We start from the raw sequence: 21046 nt of genomic DNA on the forward strand, positions 1-21046 counted from the left end.
TATATATATATATATATATATATATTAGTATTATATATATATATTAGCACTATATATATATATATATTAGTAGTGCTTCATTTAAATCATAGAAAAATGTGGATTTGTGGGGGTTTTTAAACCAAAAATTGGGGATTTTTTTAAGTCAGAGAAAACTAACATCCCTGATAATCAGACATATAAGGGACCTGGGGCTACCTGTGGGTTATCCCTCAATGAGAGATCTAACTCCACCCCTCCAAATTATTTTCATGTGTATACTTTACAGGCTTTATTTGTATTCTCAAACGTGCTGCTACACAACTGAGGATATAAGAAGTCAGATCCCAAAATATCTCATTTGAAAAGTTTCTAATTTTAAAGCAATCTTCAATGATTTTTCAGCGGTGGGGGGCAGGGTGGTTAAGATTTCTGACTCTTGATGTGGGCCATGGTGAGAACATATATTAAATGTATCAGGATCTGACGCTATTACATATATTATGACATCTATAGTCTTTATAGATAAAGAATAACTTCACTGACTGCACCTTGATGTAGCTTGGTGGTCTCAAGGCCAGTAATGTTGAGTGGGTTGAGCACAAAGCTAGTTATCTAGCCTCATAAAAACCTACTGGTTACAGAAACAGGACTTCACTACTGGTCCAGTAAAGAAAGGGGTATGTGTCAACTTGCATGCATTTAATAAAAACATTCAGAAGGTATGTTTTGAAGCTTATATACAGTAAATAAAAATATATTTGCCATATATGATTAAACACACACGTGTGCACATGCAATACGGCAATTCTGGAAGAAGTATCTGTTAAAAGAGCTATTTTTGTTGGGTACATACCACAGGCTGTTTGGTTATATCCACCAAATCTTTAATGTTGTAATACTGGTGCTTTTCAAATGCTGAAAAAAGCATATCCAACACTTGCTGTTTGTCAGCTCGAGCTCTTTTTCCATCTTCTTTCTTCTTCCTTTCATACTCAATCTATTAATTAAAAAAATAATTTTAAAGAGATGCACATTCAAAAAATTCTGGGCACTTTTAAGCACAGAATCTTAGGATTTAAAGAAAAACCCAACCCCAAACAAACCTCTAAGTAAACACCAAAAAGTAACACAGTGCTTTTCTTTCTTGAGCAATCAAACCCTTTTAAAATGATCATTAACTAATTACTTTCCCTTTAACACTCCTCAACAAATTCACTTTATTGTTGTTACCTGATGCATTCTGGAGATTTATGTTATAATTATTCTGAAAGCCTTTAATCTTTATACTTGAGAAATCTTAAACATAGCAAACTGAACCATGATATGCAGCAGGTTACCCAATATCATTTGATTTGCTAAGACCTACAGTAGAACAGCTGGATTCCACAGAGTGAGAGAAAACTGGGCAGATTTTTATTTTACTTTATATAATAGTATCCTGAAACATTTGTATCCAGTACACTCTGCTGAAAGTCTAACCATCAAAAAACTAGGACCTCTTGCTAATATTGAAGAGTTATTAGGGCTTTCCAACACCTTATAATCCTCTTATACCATACTGTGGCTTCAGTTTTGTTCTAGTTAGTAGTTAGCACTGCTGTCATAGTCTCCCACAGAATTTATTTTAGAAGACAGCAAGCATGATAAAATTAGGCATAATCCTCCAATAAGACTCAGGGCTGTTCAAATCAGGTAAAAAAGAACCAAACACAGATCCTTTAATTTTTTTTTAACTACAGGACAAAATAGGGACCTATTAATACAATAGACACTTGTTACATAGGAAAAACACATAAGGCCAAACAATTTGTCATAAATTTATTCCTTTAACCAGTGTCACGAGCATCAAGAGGGCTCAAAGTTCCCAACACTGAACATTTAACAAACAACCTTCTGACCCGTGCCTGACAGACCCCAGAAGGAAACTGACTATTGTTTGCAGGTTGCAACAGTTTCAGAGGAAAATCTTGCAACTGAGTCCAGATTACACAGCACCATCTGCATTGCTTAGGTGATAAGTAATCATCTTTGTACTACTTGTGCTCATGCTTCATGGGAAAGGTTGGTCTTTTGTTGAATAAAGTGTATGATAAAGAATGCAGGAAAATGCATGATACTGTCTCCTGTTTTTGCTACCAGTATCATGAGCAACACACGCTACTCACTGTCTGATTTAAAGCTTTCACAGTATTTTGGAGTGACTGGACAGCAAAGCAAAGTCAGCAGAGTGTTAAGAATGTGTTAAGAATGATCAGACCTTTAAGTGTCTGAGCGACTAAGTACTGCTGCACACTTCGGAGGTCAGATCCCATCCAGAGGACATACGAGTTTGGGGTGTTTATTTACTAGAACCATGTCTAATTCGTATTTCTTTACAAAGGGCATTTTTGATCTAGAATTTGAGATATTAGAGGAAAAGATCACTGTTCCATAACAGCAATATTGAAAATAAGTAAACAATGAAGCCAAAGTATTTTAGAAGTAGGAGACACTGATCTGATCTGATCTGAATGTTCCTTTACAGGAGCATCTAACTTATTTGGGGCTCTGGGCTGGATCTGGACATGCCAGGTCCAGACTCCTTACAAGCCAGGTCCAGCCCAGGGCATGGGGGCAGCTGCTGTGACCACCATAGCAGTGTCAGTCAAGGATCTGTGGAAGGGGTCTGGGTGCACAGTGATGGTCCAGAGGTGGCAGCAAGCTTGTTGCTAACAGCCACAGCCAGACATGCCAAAGGGCCCCCCAACTTGCAGCAGCTCTATAGTGGCTTGGATAAAGAGGCTGTGACCTGTACATCTTACATCTCTGCTTTACACAGATTTTATTTCCATTTTTGGCAGGCAACTGATGCATATTCGTTCAGTTGGCTTGGTGGCCCTTGTTGCTTCAGAGCACCAATTACTAACTATCACCGATCTTCTGCATTCTGATGGGGATAAAGACCTACTATACATTTCCTTTATCTCTACCTACAAAGTGAAAAGGAAGCATTTAAAAAATACATATATATTCTTTATTAACCAAATTCTGTCCTCAATTAGATCAGTGCAGGTCTGAAATAATAAAACTGGCTCTAGCAGGATTATCCCAGATTTGTTTGAGTTAGAACTTCACCACTATGTATCTAGTAGGACTGCACCAATAAAGATTTTCTTGACAAATACCAGTAGACTATTATTCACCAGGTATATCAGCCAATACCGATCCGATAGCCAATTTACAGGAGCAGCTGGGTGGTGTGAAGAGCAGCTCCCTGCAAGATGTGTGTGGTGGGGGAGGGGGGTCAGATGGAGGCCCCCATGGTAAGGAAGGGAAGGGAGTGGGGCAAGGGCTGGGGGCACTGCCCAGTCTGGGTGGTGAATGGGATCCCAGGGCCAGGGCAGGGAGTGGGATGGAGCCATAGGCAGCTTGTCCAGGGGATCAGAGTCTGGGCGCTTAAAATGGCTGTGAGGGCAATTGAACTGTCCTGGGGCAAAGACAGCAGGGCAGAAAGCCCCAAGTCCACAGCAGGCAACCCATCTCTGCCTTTGCCCTGCACAAAAATATGGAGGGGCACATGCTCCCCCAGAGGTGTGTGCAGTGGCGGGGAACTGCGCCCCCGCACCTCCTGGAGGAGCTCCATGCTGCTCTCAACCCCAGCCCCAGGGTTACATTCACTGCCCTGACTGGGCAGCGCCCTCAGCCCCAGCTCCACTCTCTCTCTCACCATGGGAGCCTCAAATCTGCCCTACCCCTATGCCCCTTTCCCCCCCACACCCTTTCTCCTCCACAGATTGACCTGCAGGGCGCTGCTTTCCACACTGCTCGTGTGCATGCAGTGGCTGCATGCATGCATGTAGCATCCGGGGGCCCCGGCCAGAAGGCATATTTGATTTATCAGTACATTATCAGCTACACTGACCAAAAAAAGCCAATCGTGTTAATTTTCCTTTTATCAGTGTCAGTCAGACATGGCACTGATATACTGATGCACCTCTAGTATCTAGCAATCTCTTTCAGTTGATTCTGAAGTGCCCATTGTTATTGTGGAGCTGTAAAACAAAGTATCATAGAATTGGAAGGGTCTTCAAGGGTCACTTAGTCCAACTCCCTGCACAGATGCAGGAGACTAATCCCTGTATCATCCCAAACAAATGCCTGTCCAGCCTTTTCTTGAAAGTATCTAATGGAGGAGATTTCACAATTTCCTGGGCAGATACTCTAATGATAAATGCTATAGTAATACTTTGTTTAGATAACACCTCCCATCTGGATAGTTCAGAGAGCTCCATAAACATTAATGAACAAAATCTGCCTGATGTAGGGAAGCACCATCCTCATACTCCAGGGGAGAAAAGAGAAATATTCACAAGATAAAGATTAACGGACTTGTCTAAAGTCAAACATAAGTCATAATGCTACCTTGCAATGACAACAAAACATGAGCGAAGAAAATGAAAGACAAATCATATGTCATTTTTAGTTCTCTTTAATAAGGAAGTAAAAATGAGATAGTAGTAACTATCATCTCAACAATATATAATATTGCTATGAAATATAAATGTTAATATTGTTTGTTATGCTCTGTATTGGGAACTGCCATTTCCCAGATTTGTTTCTGCAAGAATCTTTTGCCTATGTTATAATACAGGAAACTGTTTTACTGGAGAGTCTTTAAACAAAGAACCCTGTGAGCAAACCTCCTCTATTCAAGCATAAACTGTCTTTCAGGGTGCACTTTCTGCAAAGGTTCAGTTTCATATTTTTAAGTATGTTTTGAAAACAGGATGTGGAGGAAAAAGTATCACCAAAGAGGATGAATGAGATTTGTTCCCTTGCTAGACAGCACGATTCTTCTCGACAATAAAATAACAACTGAAAATGAGTAGTTTCTCTTACCTGGAAAAGGGTATTTCTCTGATATTAAAGGTCAGCCTTTGGATAGCTAAGCACTGGTGATTAATGATGCCAGAGGGAGCTGAAAATTTGCCAGTGTCATTTGGTCACTTGTGCTTAAATGCAATGGAAAAAAACTAAGCTAATTAGAGACTGACCCTTTCCTATTCACTGGGAGGTTCAGTGGTGGGAAGGTGGACAATGACTATTCACAACAATGTACTGAGGGTGCTATGAAAGTTTGCCAGGGCAATTGATGTAAATATTTTTTTTTATAACTGGCCTGGCAAACATTCATATTACAATTGAACCTACAGGTACCTCAGAACCTGCAAAGTAGCTTGGGAATGTAATTTTTCTGTAGTAGCTGTAAGAGTGGCTGCATATAAGATGAGGGAAGTTTAAAAACTATGATATATTATACAGGGGCTCAAGGATAATACCTTTTTCTCTTAAAAGGCATTTTCTCAGCTGAATTAGACAACACCAAACCAATACTGAGAAAGGTGTCTTGCATTCTTGCCTCTTCAACTGTCACCTTTTTTGGTCTCAGAAGAATTAACAAGGATGCTGAAATGAAATGCGGATGCAGTCCAGATGCAATTGGTTTCTGACAGCAAGATGAAGGAGGGCAGCAGCATTAACTTATTCAGCTCAACGCTTATGAAAAGCACCTCCAGGGATGCAATTCAGTGATGTTCAGCTGTAAACCAAGCAACTCTTCAAATGCAAATGCCTAGACTGGTAAGGTCCACACTGATTCAAATGGGGGGCCAAATCCAAAGCCTTAGTACACATCAAGGCTGGTAGCAGATAATTAAATGTCTTGTCATTTCAGTAGAGTAATCCATTACACATGAAACATCGATAGACAGGACAACAAAACTGAGAACAATGTTGACTTTGACAAGCAGACACACCTGTATTTGAAGTGAGAGCACTTTCTACATTTTGTTAGGAGCAGGAGGGATTATCCAAGCTTTACTACGGTCAGAACAAACACTTCCAATAAGTCACAAACAGAGCGGAGAAAGGAAGTTGCATCTTGCAAGTGTAACTCTTGACTTTGGGTCCTGGAGTCCTACAGACTTTTGAGCTCTCTCTTCAGTGAAAAAAGTCTTTTAACTTTGGCCTGGTTGGTGACTTTTAATAATTCAAAAATGCAATGGTGGAAAGTTTAGCGATGAAAGGTGGCCAGTCAGCTGCTACAAGATTACTACAACAGCAGAATGTGCTTTTTTTCTTCCTAACTTTTCAGGAACGTTAAGCCTCTTTTAAATAAAAGCAAAAACTAACCATCTCTAAGATACAAGGGCAAGCTAATGTGAAGGGGAAAAATAAACATCCATTTTTTTGCAAACCAGAAAAAGAATTCGTGTCGTTCACTCTGTGCAAGACCGAGCATAACTGAAAAGCTACTGGGAGTCTCAAGGCAATCTGTGAGAATGCTCTGCAGCATCATTTGTACTCGTTCAAATGAATTTTCTGGAAATCTGTTTAGTGATTGATCTTGTTCACAGGGAGAGACAAGATGATAATATTAATAATGGCAAAAAAAAGCTTAATTTCCAAAATGAATACTTTCTACATAATGGAAGAAAACAAATGAAAATGTACCATATTATTATGAGATTCTTAAAATTATCTCCATTGCTTTTAGTCTTTTATAGGACTAATATATCAAAGGACTGCAAATCCTGCTATATCTGTATTTTATTTTCCTGCAAAATGTTATGAAAAGGATATATTTTTTTTAGATCTAAAACACCAGTTTCTTATTGATGCCTAAACTGTAATGGTCAACATTCTCATTTTTCTGCTGCATTTTATAGGCTTATTAGTCTTTCACTTAATTAGCTGAATCAAAGAGGAATGTTAGTGCTCTCTACACAAATGAATTTTAGAATACTCTATATGCATAGTCCATTAATCCATATACCACTTCACACAAAAATGACTATCACTACCTAATTCCTAGAAAAAAACCCACAAACTAACTGAACTAGCAATGAACTATCACATACCAAAGAGTATGTTATTTCACTGAATTTGTAATTAACTTCCCATCCTAGGTTAATTAGTAATGTTTTAATATCTCCAGTTTCAAAACAGCTCCTGTTGCTGTCTAGGAGTACTGAAAGCTGTGCAAATGCTGCTACTTTTGGAAACAACATTACTGCTACACTTTCTACACTGTTATGTGAATGCATGAACTTAACATGCTTCACTTTAATTTTTTTCCACAAGCTATCTTGGCTCACAGAACTGAATCAGTTTATGAAAATAATATGATGCAAGACACCCCCAATGTAAATGAAATGGGACCATCTTTATATTTAAAAAGCTAAATTTTTTTTAATCACTAAAATATAGTCTGGCAGCACAGAAGTATAGTTTTACCATGAGTTGTAAGCAAAGTTGTTGGTTTATTCCCTGAAATCCTTTATACAAAATCAATTTTTCTTTGTTTACCTTCACAATATGTTGCTAGGCTTACTCAAAGGTTGCCAAGATTCCTTTTTTTGAAGACATCATTAATACAAAAACATGTATTATACATCTTTGGCAGATGGTTAATACAAAAGTGATAAAAAAAGATGATAGGTGAAACTAAGATGTTTGAAATAAAAGTGCTTGAAAGAATATTTTTAAAGTTCTGTATTCTTTTCAAAAGTTCCTTTAAAAATGAAAATCTATTCTGTACTCAGTGAGCTGCTTCCAACATTATCTTTCCTGCCTGCAGACAAGCAACTCAACTGAATAAATAAAAGCAAGTTAATTTATCTATGATATTCACTGTTCACTCAAAATGGCCTTCTTGGTCTATTTAGTATTCTGAGGATCAGCCAGTCTATTGCTGAAGGGAACTATTACTGCAAGTTGAAGTAATACCTTATGTACATTCATTTTTTCTGAACAATTTTCCACTGTTTCAGCAACAGTATGAGTGCTAACCTACACGGTGCACCCTGCAGCTTCTGATATTTCAACCACTGCGTGCAGTAAGCAGGTCTGAGGTGGCACACTGATAAAAGTATGAGCCCAGTCTACACAGAATGCTTTCTTTCACTGTTAGCATAGTATTGGTGCATCTCCAAGTGGTGCTGAAGGCAAAGACGGGGGGGGGAGAACATCAGAAAATCCTAAATTTAAATGCAAACAAAATGGATCAGTCAAGCTGGAGGAATTTTGTGGGCATATGTAAAGGACATAAGACTAGAAGTGACAAGCTCTGGGCAAGGCAAAGGTGGAAACTGTTCAGCTGGTAAGTGAGGACATCCTATCAAAAGGTCAGAGAAGAGATCTCCAGGGGAGGCAGCAGCAGCAAGAGCAGTCAGAAGGGAAGGGGGGGTGGGTGACTGGCACGGCCTGCAGCTAATTAAAAGAGGAAAAAGTTATCAAAGGGGAGGAACTGACTGGTGAGGGAGAAAGCAGCACCCTAGATCTTGTCATTGTGGGCAAACAGCCATGAACACAGGAAACAAAGTGAAGACAGTATAAATGGAAGCAACAATCTTGGGAAAAATGGTAAAGGACCTCATTGGCTTGAGTCATGGAGCTTCATAGAAAATTATCCCAATAACCCTGAGGAACAATGGATGTCTACAGATGCAGGATCTATGCAAGGGTCAACTGATAAGTGACAACACAGCCCCTCCCATGCTTTTAAAAACCATCACAACTGCTACCATTTTCTAAAATTAATTCCCTTCCATTAAATTATTTGCTTTTGTTATTCTGTTTATAAAACATTACTTTCCAACCTTGACTGTAAGTTTTTACAATGACTTAAAGGGTTTGTTAGTCTGCAGGAGCCAGCAAAAACAAAAATCACAGAATACTGTGCACCTTATTAATGACTATGGTTGAAAAGTTTCTTCACAAGTAAGTGGCAAAGTTTATTGAATCAAAATATCTAGGGCTAGATTGTGACTAGCCCTATGTGTGTGTGTGTAAGTAACTGGAAAGACAAGAAGTCTTCCTAACTTTTGGAATAGTGGCCTGTCTCCTGGGGAAGGGCCTGGGACAGGATTAGGACACTTGTAGTAGGGAAAGCACACTGCACACTCTACCATTATCATCATTTCTAAGCTGCTCTGGGGCTGGGATTTTGCGGTGATGATGGCATGGTCCAGAACCAAGGCAGAGCCACCACCTGCTGCCTGCATGCCCCAGGCAGGGATTGGCCAGGGTCACCCAAAGCAGCAGATCGCAGCTCTGCCCCAACTCCAGACCATGCTGTCACTGCCGTAAAATCCCAGCCCCAGATCCGGAACAGTTCCCTGCCCAGCCCTGCACCCTGCTAGCACTGCTTGGGCCAGTCTCCATGGAAATCCTGGCCCACACTGTTAAGGACCCATTCCTCCCATGGTTTCCATGAAAACTGGCCACAATGACACAGGCAGGGGCTGCTGGGAAATAGAGTCTGACCACTGGACAGATGCACCATTTTGTTCAACCCTGGGTTAGACAATGGACTGTATATGATGGTTTTAATAGGAATGATATCACCTCAGGCAGGGACGTTGGACTAGATGACCTCTCGTGGTCCCTTCTACCCTTACTTTATACTTCATGAGTCTATAAGCAGACAAATTTGTTTAGCCTATTGTGGCAGACAGTAACTTAAACACTACAATCTCAGCTTAAGTGCCCAAACTTCACATCAACATATATTTTTAGGCAACTTTCAGATTGAAATATTAATGTATAAAAGCATTTGACAAACAACACTACAAGTCTAGTTACTGATTAGGCCATTGTGGACTACACAGACAAAAGTATCTATAGGATTTGGGTTCAGACTTCAGAAGATATGGAAAATTGAAAATAGTAGGCAATGGCTGTGATTTGATGTCCATACATTCATCCCTATGTTAGGATTGTATAATTCTAAGCAAGCATAATTCGAAATAGTTGGACAATGTTGTACTTCAAACCAACAACATCTTTAATCAACTCTAAGTTATACTACCTTCAGAATCACCCATATATTACTCTGTGTATTTGCTTTGTTATTATTAAACTGAAAGTGATATAAGATCAGTCCAGCTGGGCCCAAAGGATTTTATGGCTGTGTTATAGAAGCTAACAAACAAAAAAAGAATTCTGGCTATAAGAATGTGAGTATTATAACACCGGACAAGCACACCATTTACAAACATACATATGGTGAAGGTCTCCCCACAACTCCACTCCCTTTCCTCTACTTCCCATAATGAGGTAAACTGTAGAGGAGAAATAAAAGACCTATATCTAGCCCTACTTAACACATTCCTTCTTAGCAGTTGCACCCCTTTAATTTTGTATGTTTTTTTCCCCTTTCCTCTATATCCTTCCTGAGGCTCCTTCTTTCATAGTAGATGATTGCTCCACCTCACACAGATTCATACTTTTTTTATTCTTCCTCCCCTGAGTTAGTATCCCTTTAAATAGCCATAAGGTATAGCTGGGAATAATGGGATGAGATTAAGAAAATAATTTCAGTCTGAAAAAAATCAGGATAAACTGAGAGTCCTAAAAAAGACCGTAGAACAGTATTCCAAGTCTCCCATCACTTGGGACATTAAATTTAGGTGACAAAAGGCTAGGATAGATACTGTAGAAAACAATCATGTACTGGCTCTACAGGGTGACACGATTTAGGTGATTTGTCCTAGTAGATTTTTTAATCAAAATTTCTACAACCAACCTTATTGGATAAGTACATCATCTGGACATTTCCATTAACACAAAGAACTGTGTAACTACTAACAATTTTACAGTGAGGGGACTCCCACATTACAAGCATGTTTCTGTTTGGTGACATAATGGGTCACAATGTTATTCCCTGAAACTATTACAAGTCTGTTAAAATCTGTAGCATCACTAGGGTGGCAGTTTTAGTCTATAATTAAAATCTGTGGGACTGTAAACTCACTGTACTTGCATAATTAAAGTGCTACAATCCTGTTTTATGTTGATGCACTTCTACCCATACAACTTTTTTTTGTGGGGGGGATGAGAGAGAATAAACCAAAAAACGAAGTACCTACATACCAATATATAAATGTATCCACAAAAGGAGGTAGGGCTGATGAAATTTGATTAGTAAAACCAGCCCCATATGTCTGGAATAGTTGTTCTGATACAGAAATCTGTGCAAAGATCAGGCTTTGAACAATAGCTACTTTTAAAACACCATCCTATGAGAATGGAATGATTATTTTGTGTTCTGGAAAAATAAATTATGTTGGACTGTATTCTGGAATAATGCGTTATCATACAAGTACTGTCATTTGTTTGATGTAAATAAAATGTTAATAAAAAGTACAAAAGAGTAAACGACTAACACAGTGACTAATACTTAACGTGATTTAATAATATTTCTTGTACTCAACAGGAACATTGCATATTATATGTGCACACATACACAAAGAGGATCTTTTAGTGCGACATCATATCTTGTATTCCCACCAAATGATCTTGAACTGCAATGTGAGTCTAATATGGTCAGATTTATTGATGCAGAATATGCGTACTACGAAAGTGTACTGCTACAAAGATTTATCAGTTGTTTTCCTTCTTTTACAACACTTGCTGCAAATTGTTGGAGATTCAAGTCTTCTCTAGCTTTTCACATCTGTCCAATATTATTTTGTATTACCCAAAAAGTGTACTGAAGCATCTAATGGTGCAAAAATGACACATGAAGACACTGAAATAAAATTTCACACAAGCTACAGGAAGGAAGGAAGAAATAAAAACAGCAGGAAGAAATGGTAGAAGAAGAGATGGGAAGGAAAACTCTGATACCCTCTCTGCAATGGAACAAAGTCAGAATCAGCAGACAGCAGTTGCCAGATTGGCATTGGACTCAAGCAAAAAGGAAGACAGCCAAAAATCAAAATAAGGGCTGAATCCTGATACCATAAAAAATAAGATTTTCAAAAGGAGAGATGTGCTGTATGAGAAAAGGCCCCAGACATCCTGATACTATACAGGCAAGTAATTTTATAGAGCATCTAAATTCCCAGGAGATCAGAGTGATGAATAGTAGTATGGAAACAGATTAAAAGGTAACTTACGTTATACTGATGATTAGCCACAGGTTTATAATTGGTTGTTACAGCTTTGTCCAGTTGCTGCGATAGTCTTACAGGTTTAGAAGATTCTTCTATCTGTAATCTTGAAAACAGAAGAGTATAATTATTGAAAACTTCAGACAAACGCACTTTATGAATTTCTTCTACAAACATGAAGATGATTTTACAAAAAAAGCCCCCAAACTGCGCTGTGCCTTTTTTGCTTTCTTTTGTATCACATCTCATTTTTGTATCTACCTTCCTTTGGCTTTAGGACTCTATGGATTATTAGAAAATTTGTGTTGTGTCAGAGGATAACAAAAGCTGAGAAATAAAATGGAGGATCAGATGTTTTAAAATTTTAAACTTGCTAGTAATATTAATTCAACAGCACTCAGGTGATCCCCCAAAGCTGGGGGACTGCTGCTAGTACATTTCTTGCGCATGCAGACTGTAGTATAGAGTCCCAAACAGGCTGCAAGGGGGTAGGGAGACTAGGAGGCAGGCTTCACCTGAAGTTCAGCAATGCTTCCAGAGCACAGCTGGACTGAACTGCTCTTACAGCTTAAGGATTTTGGCTCTAGACCATCAGTGACCAGGCGTGAGGGTAGCCAAGGTTGATTCTAATTATGAGAGTAACCATTCCATTAGTCTGTCTACACTGATTTCTTGCTCCCTACTCCAAAGTCTTTTATTGCCCAAATTCTCTCTGGTTCTTGATCCCTTGACAACTGATGCCTTACCTGGTACATATCAGAGCAGAATATGGTCCCCTATGTTTGCCTTTCACATGTCCAGGCTTACCTTCACTGCAGGTGTGAAAGGTAAATATAGGGGGCCATCCCTCTATCCACCTTTTCCTTTCATTTTGTTGCAAGTGATTTTAAGCCCTTTCTCTGGTTTCTTCACTCTTTGCATCCTCTAAAATTCCTTCCTTAGGTAACCCTCCTCCTTGCAAAGGACAGAAAGATATAATTCTCCTGACAAAACCTTTCAGTCATGTTCTTCCAGTTTGTCAAAAGGAAATCTGCAAGAAAAGGTGCAGACAGCCTGATCGGTTGGCAGTTTTCTGCAAGCAAAGGTATGGCTGTACTCCTCAGTCATACTGTGCTGAGACATATTGGGCTGCTCTGCCTGGTTGCAAAGTGAAAATATGGGTTTGAACACTTCATACCACATGTTCCCCACAGGTTTGTCTTGGGTCTTGTGTTTAATGAGGATCTCACAATCTTCATTAATGATTTGGATGATGGGGTCATGTGCATGCTTAGCAAATTTGCATCAACACCAAGTTGTGGTGAGATGCAGACACTCTGGAGGGTAGAGCTAGGATCCAGAATGATCTGGATATACTGGAGAAATGGTCTGAAATTAATCATGAAATTCAACAAGGACAAGTACAAAGTCCAGCACCTGGGACAGTATAATTGTATGTGTAAATAAAGACTGCGGAATGACTGGGTAGTCTGCAGTAATGGGGGGCAGGGGAGTTACCGTGGACCATAACTAAATATGATCCTGCAGTGTGTTCTTGCTACAAAAAAAGCCAACAGCATATTGGGTTTTATTAGTAGGTACATCTCTTGCAAATCAAGGGAAGTGCTTCTTCCACTCCATTCAGCACTGGTGAGGCTTCACCTGAAGTACTATGTCCAGTTTTGGACACAAACTTCAAGAAAGACATAGACAGATTGGACAGAACCTAGCAAAATGATGTAAGTGATGTGACCTAAGAAACATGACCTGTGAGGAAAGGCTGAATGAACTATGGTTATTTAATTTGGAAAAGAAAAGACTGAGGGGCTATTTGATAAGTCTTCAAATACCTGAACAGTGATTACCAGAGAGAATAGAGATGGCCTTTTTTCTGTGGCTGCAGGAGAAGGGACTAGGAGCAATAGCCTCAATTGCAACAGGGGAAGTTTAGGTTGGAGATTAGGAGAAAGTCTGAGTGAGGGTGGCATAGGTAGCAGAAGCAGGGGGCTAACGGGGCTTATCCCCCACTCCCAAATGCAGGGCAGCAGTAGAGCTGCAAGGCAGCCCGGCCACAGGCTTCTGGCACCTGCAGCAGGGGGTGGTGAGGGGTGCACACACTGCAGCGAGGAAGGGAGTGGGGCTGGGGCAGGCACTGCACACCTGAGGTGGGGCGCAGGACTGAGCTGCAAGCAGCTCATCTGAGAGGCGCGGCTCCTATTGCTATGCGCATCCTGGGAGGGCATGGGGGTGTGTGCCCCCAGATCTGTGTGGGATGAGGGCAGGCTGCTGTTGTGCTGGGCTCTTCCTAGTGGGGGAGGGGAGGGGAGGTGGGAGGGCTGGGCTGGGTGGCAGCAGCAGTGCTGGGAGTGGGGCTATGGAGAGGGTTGCAGCCACCCCAAAATTTACTGTATCCCCCCTCCCTGCACTGCCGCCATCCACCCTGAGCCCAGTGCAGCACAACCCCCAACACCCGGAAGACTCCTTCCCCCCCATCCCCCCCGAGTCCAGAACAGCTCCAGTCCACAGCCCATCCCACGCATAGATCTGGGGCACACACAGTGGCAGGAGCCACTACCCCCTCCCCCATGTACCCCGACAAGTCGGGGAGGGGGGGGGTACAGATGGAAGCCCCAGTGATGAGGGGGGGAGTGGGGCACAGGCAGAAGAAGGGGCAAGTGGGGTCCCGGCCAGGCTCGGTGGCAAGACAAGCAGAGACGCGGGAGGCATGTGCCCTCTGATCTGTGTACAGGGTGGGGGCAGAAGCAGCTGCCACTGTGCACTGCGTGTTGAACCCCGCTGCCCCGAGAGCTGTGCAATGCCACGTGCATCCCACCTCCAGGCAGGAAGGGGGTGTGGCACACCTGCAGCAGGGAGCAAAGTGCAGTGTGCAGTGGCAGCTGCCTCTGCCCTGGGCACAGATCGGGGGGCATGTGCCCCCTGGGTCTCTGCTTGTCCCACCACCCAGCCTGGCCAGGGCCCCTGCTCACTCCAGCCCCTGCTCCTGCCTGTTGCCTGCTCCCTCCCTCACTGCCTGGGCCTTGATCTGTCTCCCCCCATGACAGCCTTTTCCCTTCCCCCCACCCATTCTCCCCCAGACTTACCTGCTGGGGGGCGGGGCAGGGTGCAAACATGCTCAGCCCTCCCCAAATAATTTTTTCTCCCTCCGCCTATAGAGGGCGGTCAGGCATTGGAACAGGCTCCCTAGAGAAGTGAAATTTCCATGCCCGGAAATTGTCACTAACAGGCTAGAGACACTCAACTGGAATGGTTTACTCAGGAATGATCCTGCCCTGAGCAGAACTAAGTGACTTCATGAAATCCTACTTTCTTATGGTCCAAACATGGAATAGCTTGGAGGTTATGCCAAAAAAAGCTGTTTCTTAGTCAATAAGAAATTTTAAATATGATACATGCGGCCAAAGGAGCTCTGAGCACAATGCCTGCTAGGAACTGTAAACTGTTTAAGGCCAAAGATGGTCAGTTCATGTTTTAATGTTTTATTTAAAATTACATTAAAATGCAGGAAGTCCGATTCATTTTTGTGCCATTTCTAAAAATGAACTTGTTTTTCATATAGTTAGTAATTGTTTACTTTACTTTTTGGAAATCACTGCCATGCTGTATATCTAGTGGAGTATTTTATTTTAACAGAGCACAGATATTTTCCCCAAACAACAGATAATTAAAATGCCCACATTTGTCTTTAGGTCTTCAAAAAGTGACAGTGTTTAGTAGGTTTCTTTGAACAAGCACATACCACTATAACTGTTGTTACTGATTTCTTGTGGTCCAAAACTCTAGTGAAAGAGGAATGCTGTCATTAATACAATGGGAATCTTGAGGATTAATCATGCAGAGAATGAAACATTCCTTGCCTACATAGAGTTCTGTTTCATTCTCCACCAAACAGAACCAAGTCAGACTAATTGAGCAGATGCTGGAAAATTACAGTTCCAGGATCTACCAGCATCACTTGACAGCAATTTACCATCTACAAATACTGTATATATTGCTGGAAGTCTTAGAAATATTAGCATAGTAGTCCAATGTTTTCTTCTGTTCTCTAAAGGAGAAGTTCCCAAAATGAGATCCACAGAAAGCTAGATAGCTATATGCTGCTAACTCTATAATTCTACAATGCAGAAGATTAAGTGAATTACATAGAAATATATATTTCTTCTGATTTTTTTTTTTTTTTTTTACAATAAGCAATTTACTGCAGCTGTCACAATACTATAACACTGCAAAGGAGGAGAGTGACACTTTAGTCAACACTTTATTTCTATTATTCATATCAGTCCATAATCTATAAAAAACAGTCGGAAACCCTGTTCTACACATATGCCTTCCTCCTCTTGCTCCCACTGGACTGTTTGTCAATTTTTGTTTTCACATTCTCCTGAAGAACTAAGGAATCCACTCATAAAATCCCCCAATGACTTCCTTCTGTCATCAGGTGTCTACACTGGAGAATGTTCACAACATCCTTCTCTAAGCACTGCCAGCTCTGTCCCTACGGGCTCAAAAGCCTCAAAATGCACAGGTATAAACAGCTAAGTAGAATAACAGATGCAGAAAACAACAAGACTGTTTCACAGGATGATAGAGATTTTCACTGTGGATGCACTAAACTGTGCTTGAAACATTACAGTGCAAAACCAGTTCTATGGAATAATTCTATCCAACATATTTACAAATTTCAGCACAGGCACTACTTTCTACCACAAAACAAGGCAGAGTTTGTCAAGTAACATTTGAATCTCTCCATTTATAAAGTAAACTTGAAAGGAATAATCATCTTTATGCCTGGCTTTCCTATAACATATATTTATTTAAAATACAGTAATGAAAACGCATTTCTACATTCTAATAATTATATTTGTAAAATATATAACAAAAGCTTTGTATGTGGTACTCACCTTGCCTGAAATTTTAATGTGGTACAGGGATAATTACTTTAAAATACTTTTTTGAAAAAGTAAATTAAAAAAACCCAACCAGTACCAGCCTGAAAAATACTATGAAAAAAAATGCATATAAATAAAGATTTTATAGAGAAATTTCGCAGAGTAGCTTTTTGGAATCTTAATTGAACTACTGTGGGGGGGGGATAAAAGTCAACTGCATCACTTGTTATACTGAATTAAGGGGAAAACGGCTTTTCACTCTATTACTTTTCATTACTGTTTACATTACTGTAACACTTAGGTTTCCTAGTTGTGGATCAAGAGTCCATTATGACAGGTTGTACAAAAATATTCTTTGAGAATTTACTACTTCCACAGTCCTGTGGGGTAAAATAAGCTGCCATGACAGCTCATTTTAGTGCATGTTATTCCTTAAGACCGTGGTAAAAGCAGCAGAAAGCTGAAGGTAGTGTTCATATTACAGGCCTGCACACACAACACATTAACATCAGTCTTTCTTATATCAGTTTTGTTCACTGCTGTAAACTATACCAGGATCAGGAGTAAACAGTGGCTGGGGCCATCTTTCCTGGGATACCTGCCTGTACAGTGCTTCAGTAGTAGTCTCTTGGCACTGAGCAAGCAGCTATATCCTAGGATAGAGGATGGCACACATCATTAATACTGCTGTCCCCAACTGGTGCAACATAACTTTACTTTTTCCCCAAAAATAACTCTACACCAGCTTCTGGTAAGTTATACCACCAGAGATATACATTGCAGGCTGCTTCCCACCTGTGCAGGTATAACAGCGTAAATATGTTGTATCCAGACTCAAGGAGGAAGAACCGTTTATCAGTTCACATATTTGTGGTAACTTACAGCATAGGAAAAATATTGCCCAAAGGATTGTAGGCACAGGTAATTTTCCCTGATTAATCTTCAGTTGACAAAAGAATTTCAAAGTTCTGTAGTAGGTATAAATCAGAGAGACGCAGCTGGACCAGAGCCTGGAATTCAGAGGGAGACGCTGCAAAGATGTGCTCAGCCTGCAGCTTTAACATATTATTGATTTTGGATTTGGTTTCATTAATTCAGGGCACCAACACAACAGCTGCTTTGCTCAATGTTTTATGGTGCCTGCCAAAAGTAACAATGATTTTTGCCTCAATGCTAAGTATTCCAGTCATACTGGCAGGCCTTCCTTTTCTTGGTCTGGGTAACAAGTTTCACAACAAAATAGTAAATTACCCAAACTTATGTAAAATACCTTTATATTCTTATCCTCTGATGCTGATTCCAGACTACATATACTTTACTTAGTTTCATGAGGTATTCTTTCTTTACCTTACCTCCTCTGTGAATGGTTTATACAGGCCTCCTATTTAGGGCTGATCATACAAGGGGATGAACAGCTCCCCAGAACAGTCTCAATCCCTGTAATTCAATGGGTACTGAGGGTGCACAGCACTTTGCAGAATAGATCATAATAAACTATTTTAGAAATTCTCCATTTACAAACAGTACAGTGAATTAATATAATGGATACACATTAAGACAATACACATTCCCTAATAATAACACTGTCAACCTGCCATTGTTACATAAGCACAATGTACTTTATCATAGTTCTAAAGAGAGACATTAACACTATTAACATGCAAATTAACTTCTGAAAAATACTCAGCCAATGATATAAATCAACTTGTCTTAAAAAAGGAACACGTGATACAAAATCCTAACCTACTCCATATCTATTTTTCTCAATTAATCTATTTTGAATATTTTTTTTTCCTTTTTGGAACAAGGACTTAAATTATTCCAAAAGGAATAACCTTTCATAATTTAAAATAATTTGACATGGTTCTCATCTAAGACTAAATGACATATCTACAATTCCCAGCACAATTTCACACTGCAGCAATTCTGCTATGTCACGTAATATAATGATTGTTTTTTATTCTGCATTACTTCATCTCTTAAATCAAGATTATACTTATCTTGTATTGAAGAATTCTGAATCCCTCTGTGTATGCCCACTTTCCTGTTGACTGTTTCGCATTGAGCACTCATGGGTAATAAACTGTTTCCTTCCCTTTGTTACCAGTACATGCTATACTATTTCTTCAGCTCCTAACAATTAGCTGATTACTCAAAGTCCCTTCCAACCCTATTCTGAAAGGTTTCTAATATGAAGGAAAGTATGTGATAGGCTCATTTTCTAAAATCAAAATTGTTACTATAGCAGATCTGGGGAAATTTGATAAAACTGAAATGAATGACATTTTAATCAATCTGTTTTCAGTAAGGAACTACTCAACAGTACTCAAACATTTGTGATTTTAAAACCCATGTCAATAGTTTTTTTTTTTTAAGAATAAGCCTGGCAGAAAATTAAGGTAGTACTTTTAGTCAGTGTCAAAAAAATAAATAAATAAAAGGTCATTTTAGTCTGGACTGATAACATGATAGTTATTTTCACCCATCTTGTAGGCCAGTGGCTTAAAATGCTTTTTAAAGTCATTATCATAGGATACATGTTCAGTGACAGAAGTATGTGAAATAATCTCAACTAATTCTGATCCTGCCTACTTCTTTCCTGGTTGTATGGATCCAGAAAAGGAGTTCTAGTACTTCTCATCTTATACATGATACACTCCACTTTCCCCAAAACATACATTTGACCAGCTGTGAGAGAACACCTCTATGATCTCCTTCCCAAGGGAAATGAAGGAATGCAGCCTCACTGCTTGGATGAATTCTTCAGTCTCTTTCAGATGCCTCATGCAAGTCAGCATTAAAACATGAGGCAGAATGAATAGAAACTCCAATGCACAGGAGTAGCTGCTGACACTTGATAGGGCTGAGTGAAAACAGTGTAAAGGAAATGCACTTAACAGAACTGAACAGATGACTGAATTTTTCAACTTTTTACAAAGGAGTAGGATTTCAAACCAATTTTTAATCCTGAAATCCAAGTATTTGAAGAAACATGCTGCGATTACATTGTCCATTACACCTACTAATGTGATGCTAAAAAGGCTTTCTCTGTAAACTGGAATCTTGTTTATATTGAAGGCTGAGCGATGAATCATTGGAATTTATGGTATTTTCACCCCTATTATTGAGACAACAGGCATCCATGGGCATGACTGACGACTAAGATTCTGTAATTTTTTTGCTTCACATACCATATGTAGTAAAGTGAGTGACATCTCAACAATAGCAACCATTTCTTTTCAATTATTATGGTTCCCAGTTTGATAAAATGTGGATAACAGATTAAAATGGCTAAAGCACTCATTTTACCCTAGAGTTTATTATTAGCTTATTTTTATGTTCTTCAAAGTAGAGGTGTAATATCCTCGGTATATGGACTTCAGCATTCCAGACTCAAAGGTATGGTAAGTGACAGAACCCCAGGATGCCACTTCCTAAGCCTGACCATTAGGGGTGCACTGATAAGAGATTTTGGGGTCAACATCAATAGTCGATTTTTAAGGAGGCATATTGGCCGATATCGATCTCATTTCTGATACCAGCCTGGCAGCTTGAAGAGCAGTGTCCAACTGGGAAGTCTGATGTGCTGGAAGGGGAGGACGGAAGGAAGGTGCGTCGGGGGACAGATCAAGGCCCCTGTGGTGAAGGAGGAGTGGGACTGGGGCAGGGGCTGGGTCAAGTGCTGCCCAGCCAGGGAGGCAAGGGTGCAGGACAGGGCAGCAACTTGTCCAGAGGTCGCGAGGCAGCTCCCGCTGCTGCACACTGCTCATCTGGGAGCCGCTTGTCCAGTGCTTGCCCACTCATCTGGCAGCTCCTGCTGCTTGTCTGGGAGGGTATGAGGGGGTGGACGGGGAATGACACTGGATCTGCACAGGGCAGGGGCCGGGGTCTGCCAAGTTCTTTCTGATGCGGGGGGGGAAGGGGGGATGGGACACCAAACTGCCCTTGCAGCAGATGGTGGCGGCATTGGGACAGGGGGCTTGGGAGATGGCTACAGCGAATTTTGGGGTGGCTGTAGCCCTCCCCCCCGTAGTCCCCTCCCAGTGCTGATGCCCCCACCTGCCCTGAGCGCAGATCTGGGGGCACCCCCCCATGCTCTCCTGGATGAGTGGCAGGAGCAGCGGTGGGAGCTGCCGCATGAGCAGGTGAGCACCGGAAGAGCCGCTGGATGAGTGGCGTGCAGTGGCAGGAGCCACCCCTCACCCCGTAACCCCCTCCATGCCCCCCGGACGAGCCACGGCT

General features: G+C 40.7%; 1 protein-coding gene across 1 annotated transcript in view; it reads right to left on the minus strand.

Annotated features, from left to right (window-relative positions):
- The window catches only part of GTF2F2 (general transcription factor IIF subunit 2), a 192290-nt gene that overhangs the window by 13179 nt on the left and 158065 nt on the right, over positions 1-21046 (minus strand). Inside the window, exons 7-8 of the mRNA XM_019524703.1 lie at positions 11925-12024; positions 836-979 (exon numbers count right to left, since the gene is read on the minus strand). Of these exons, the coding sequence (XP_019380248.1) occupies positions 836-979; positions 11925-12024 (244 nt within the window). The remainder of the gene's footprint in view (positions 1-835; positions 980-11924; positions 12025-21046) is intronic.

This window comes from Gavialis gangeticus, unplaced genomic scaffold (assembly GCF_001723915.1).
Source record: "Gavialis gangeticus isolate Ggan-Ray unplaced genomic scaffold, GavGan_comp1, whole genome shotgun sequence".
Taxonomy (NCBI): Eukaryota; Metazoa; Chordata; order Crocodylia; family Gavialidae; genus Gavialis; species Gavialis gangeticus.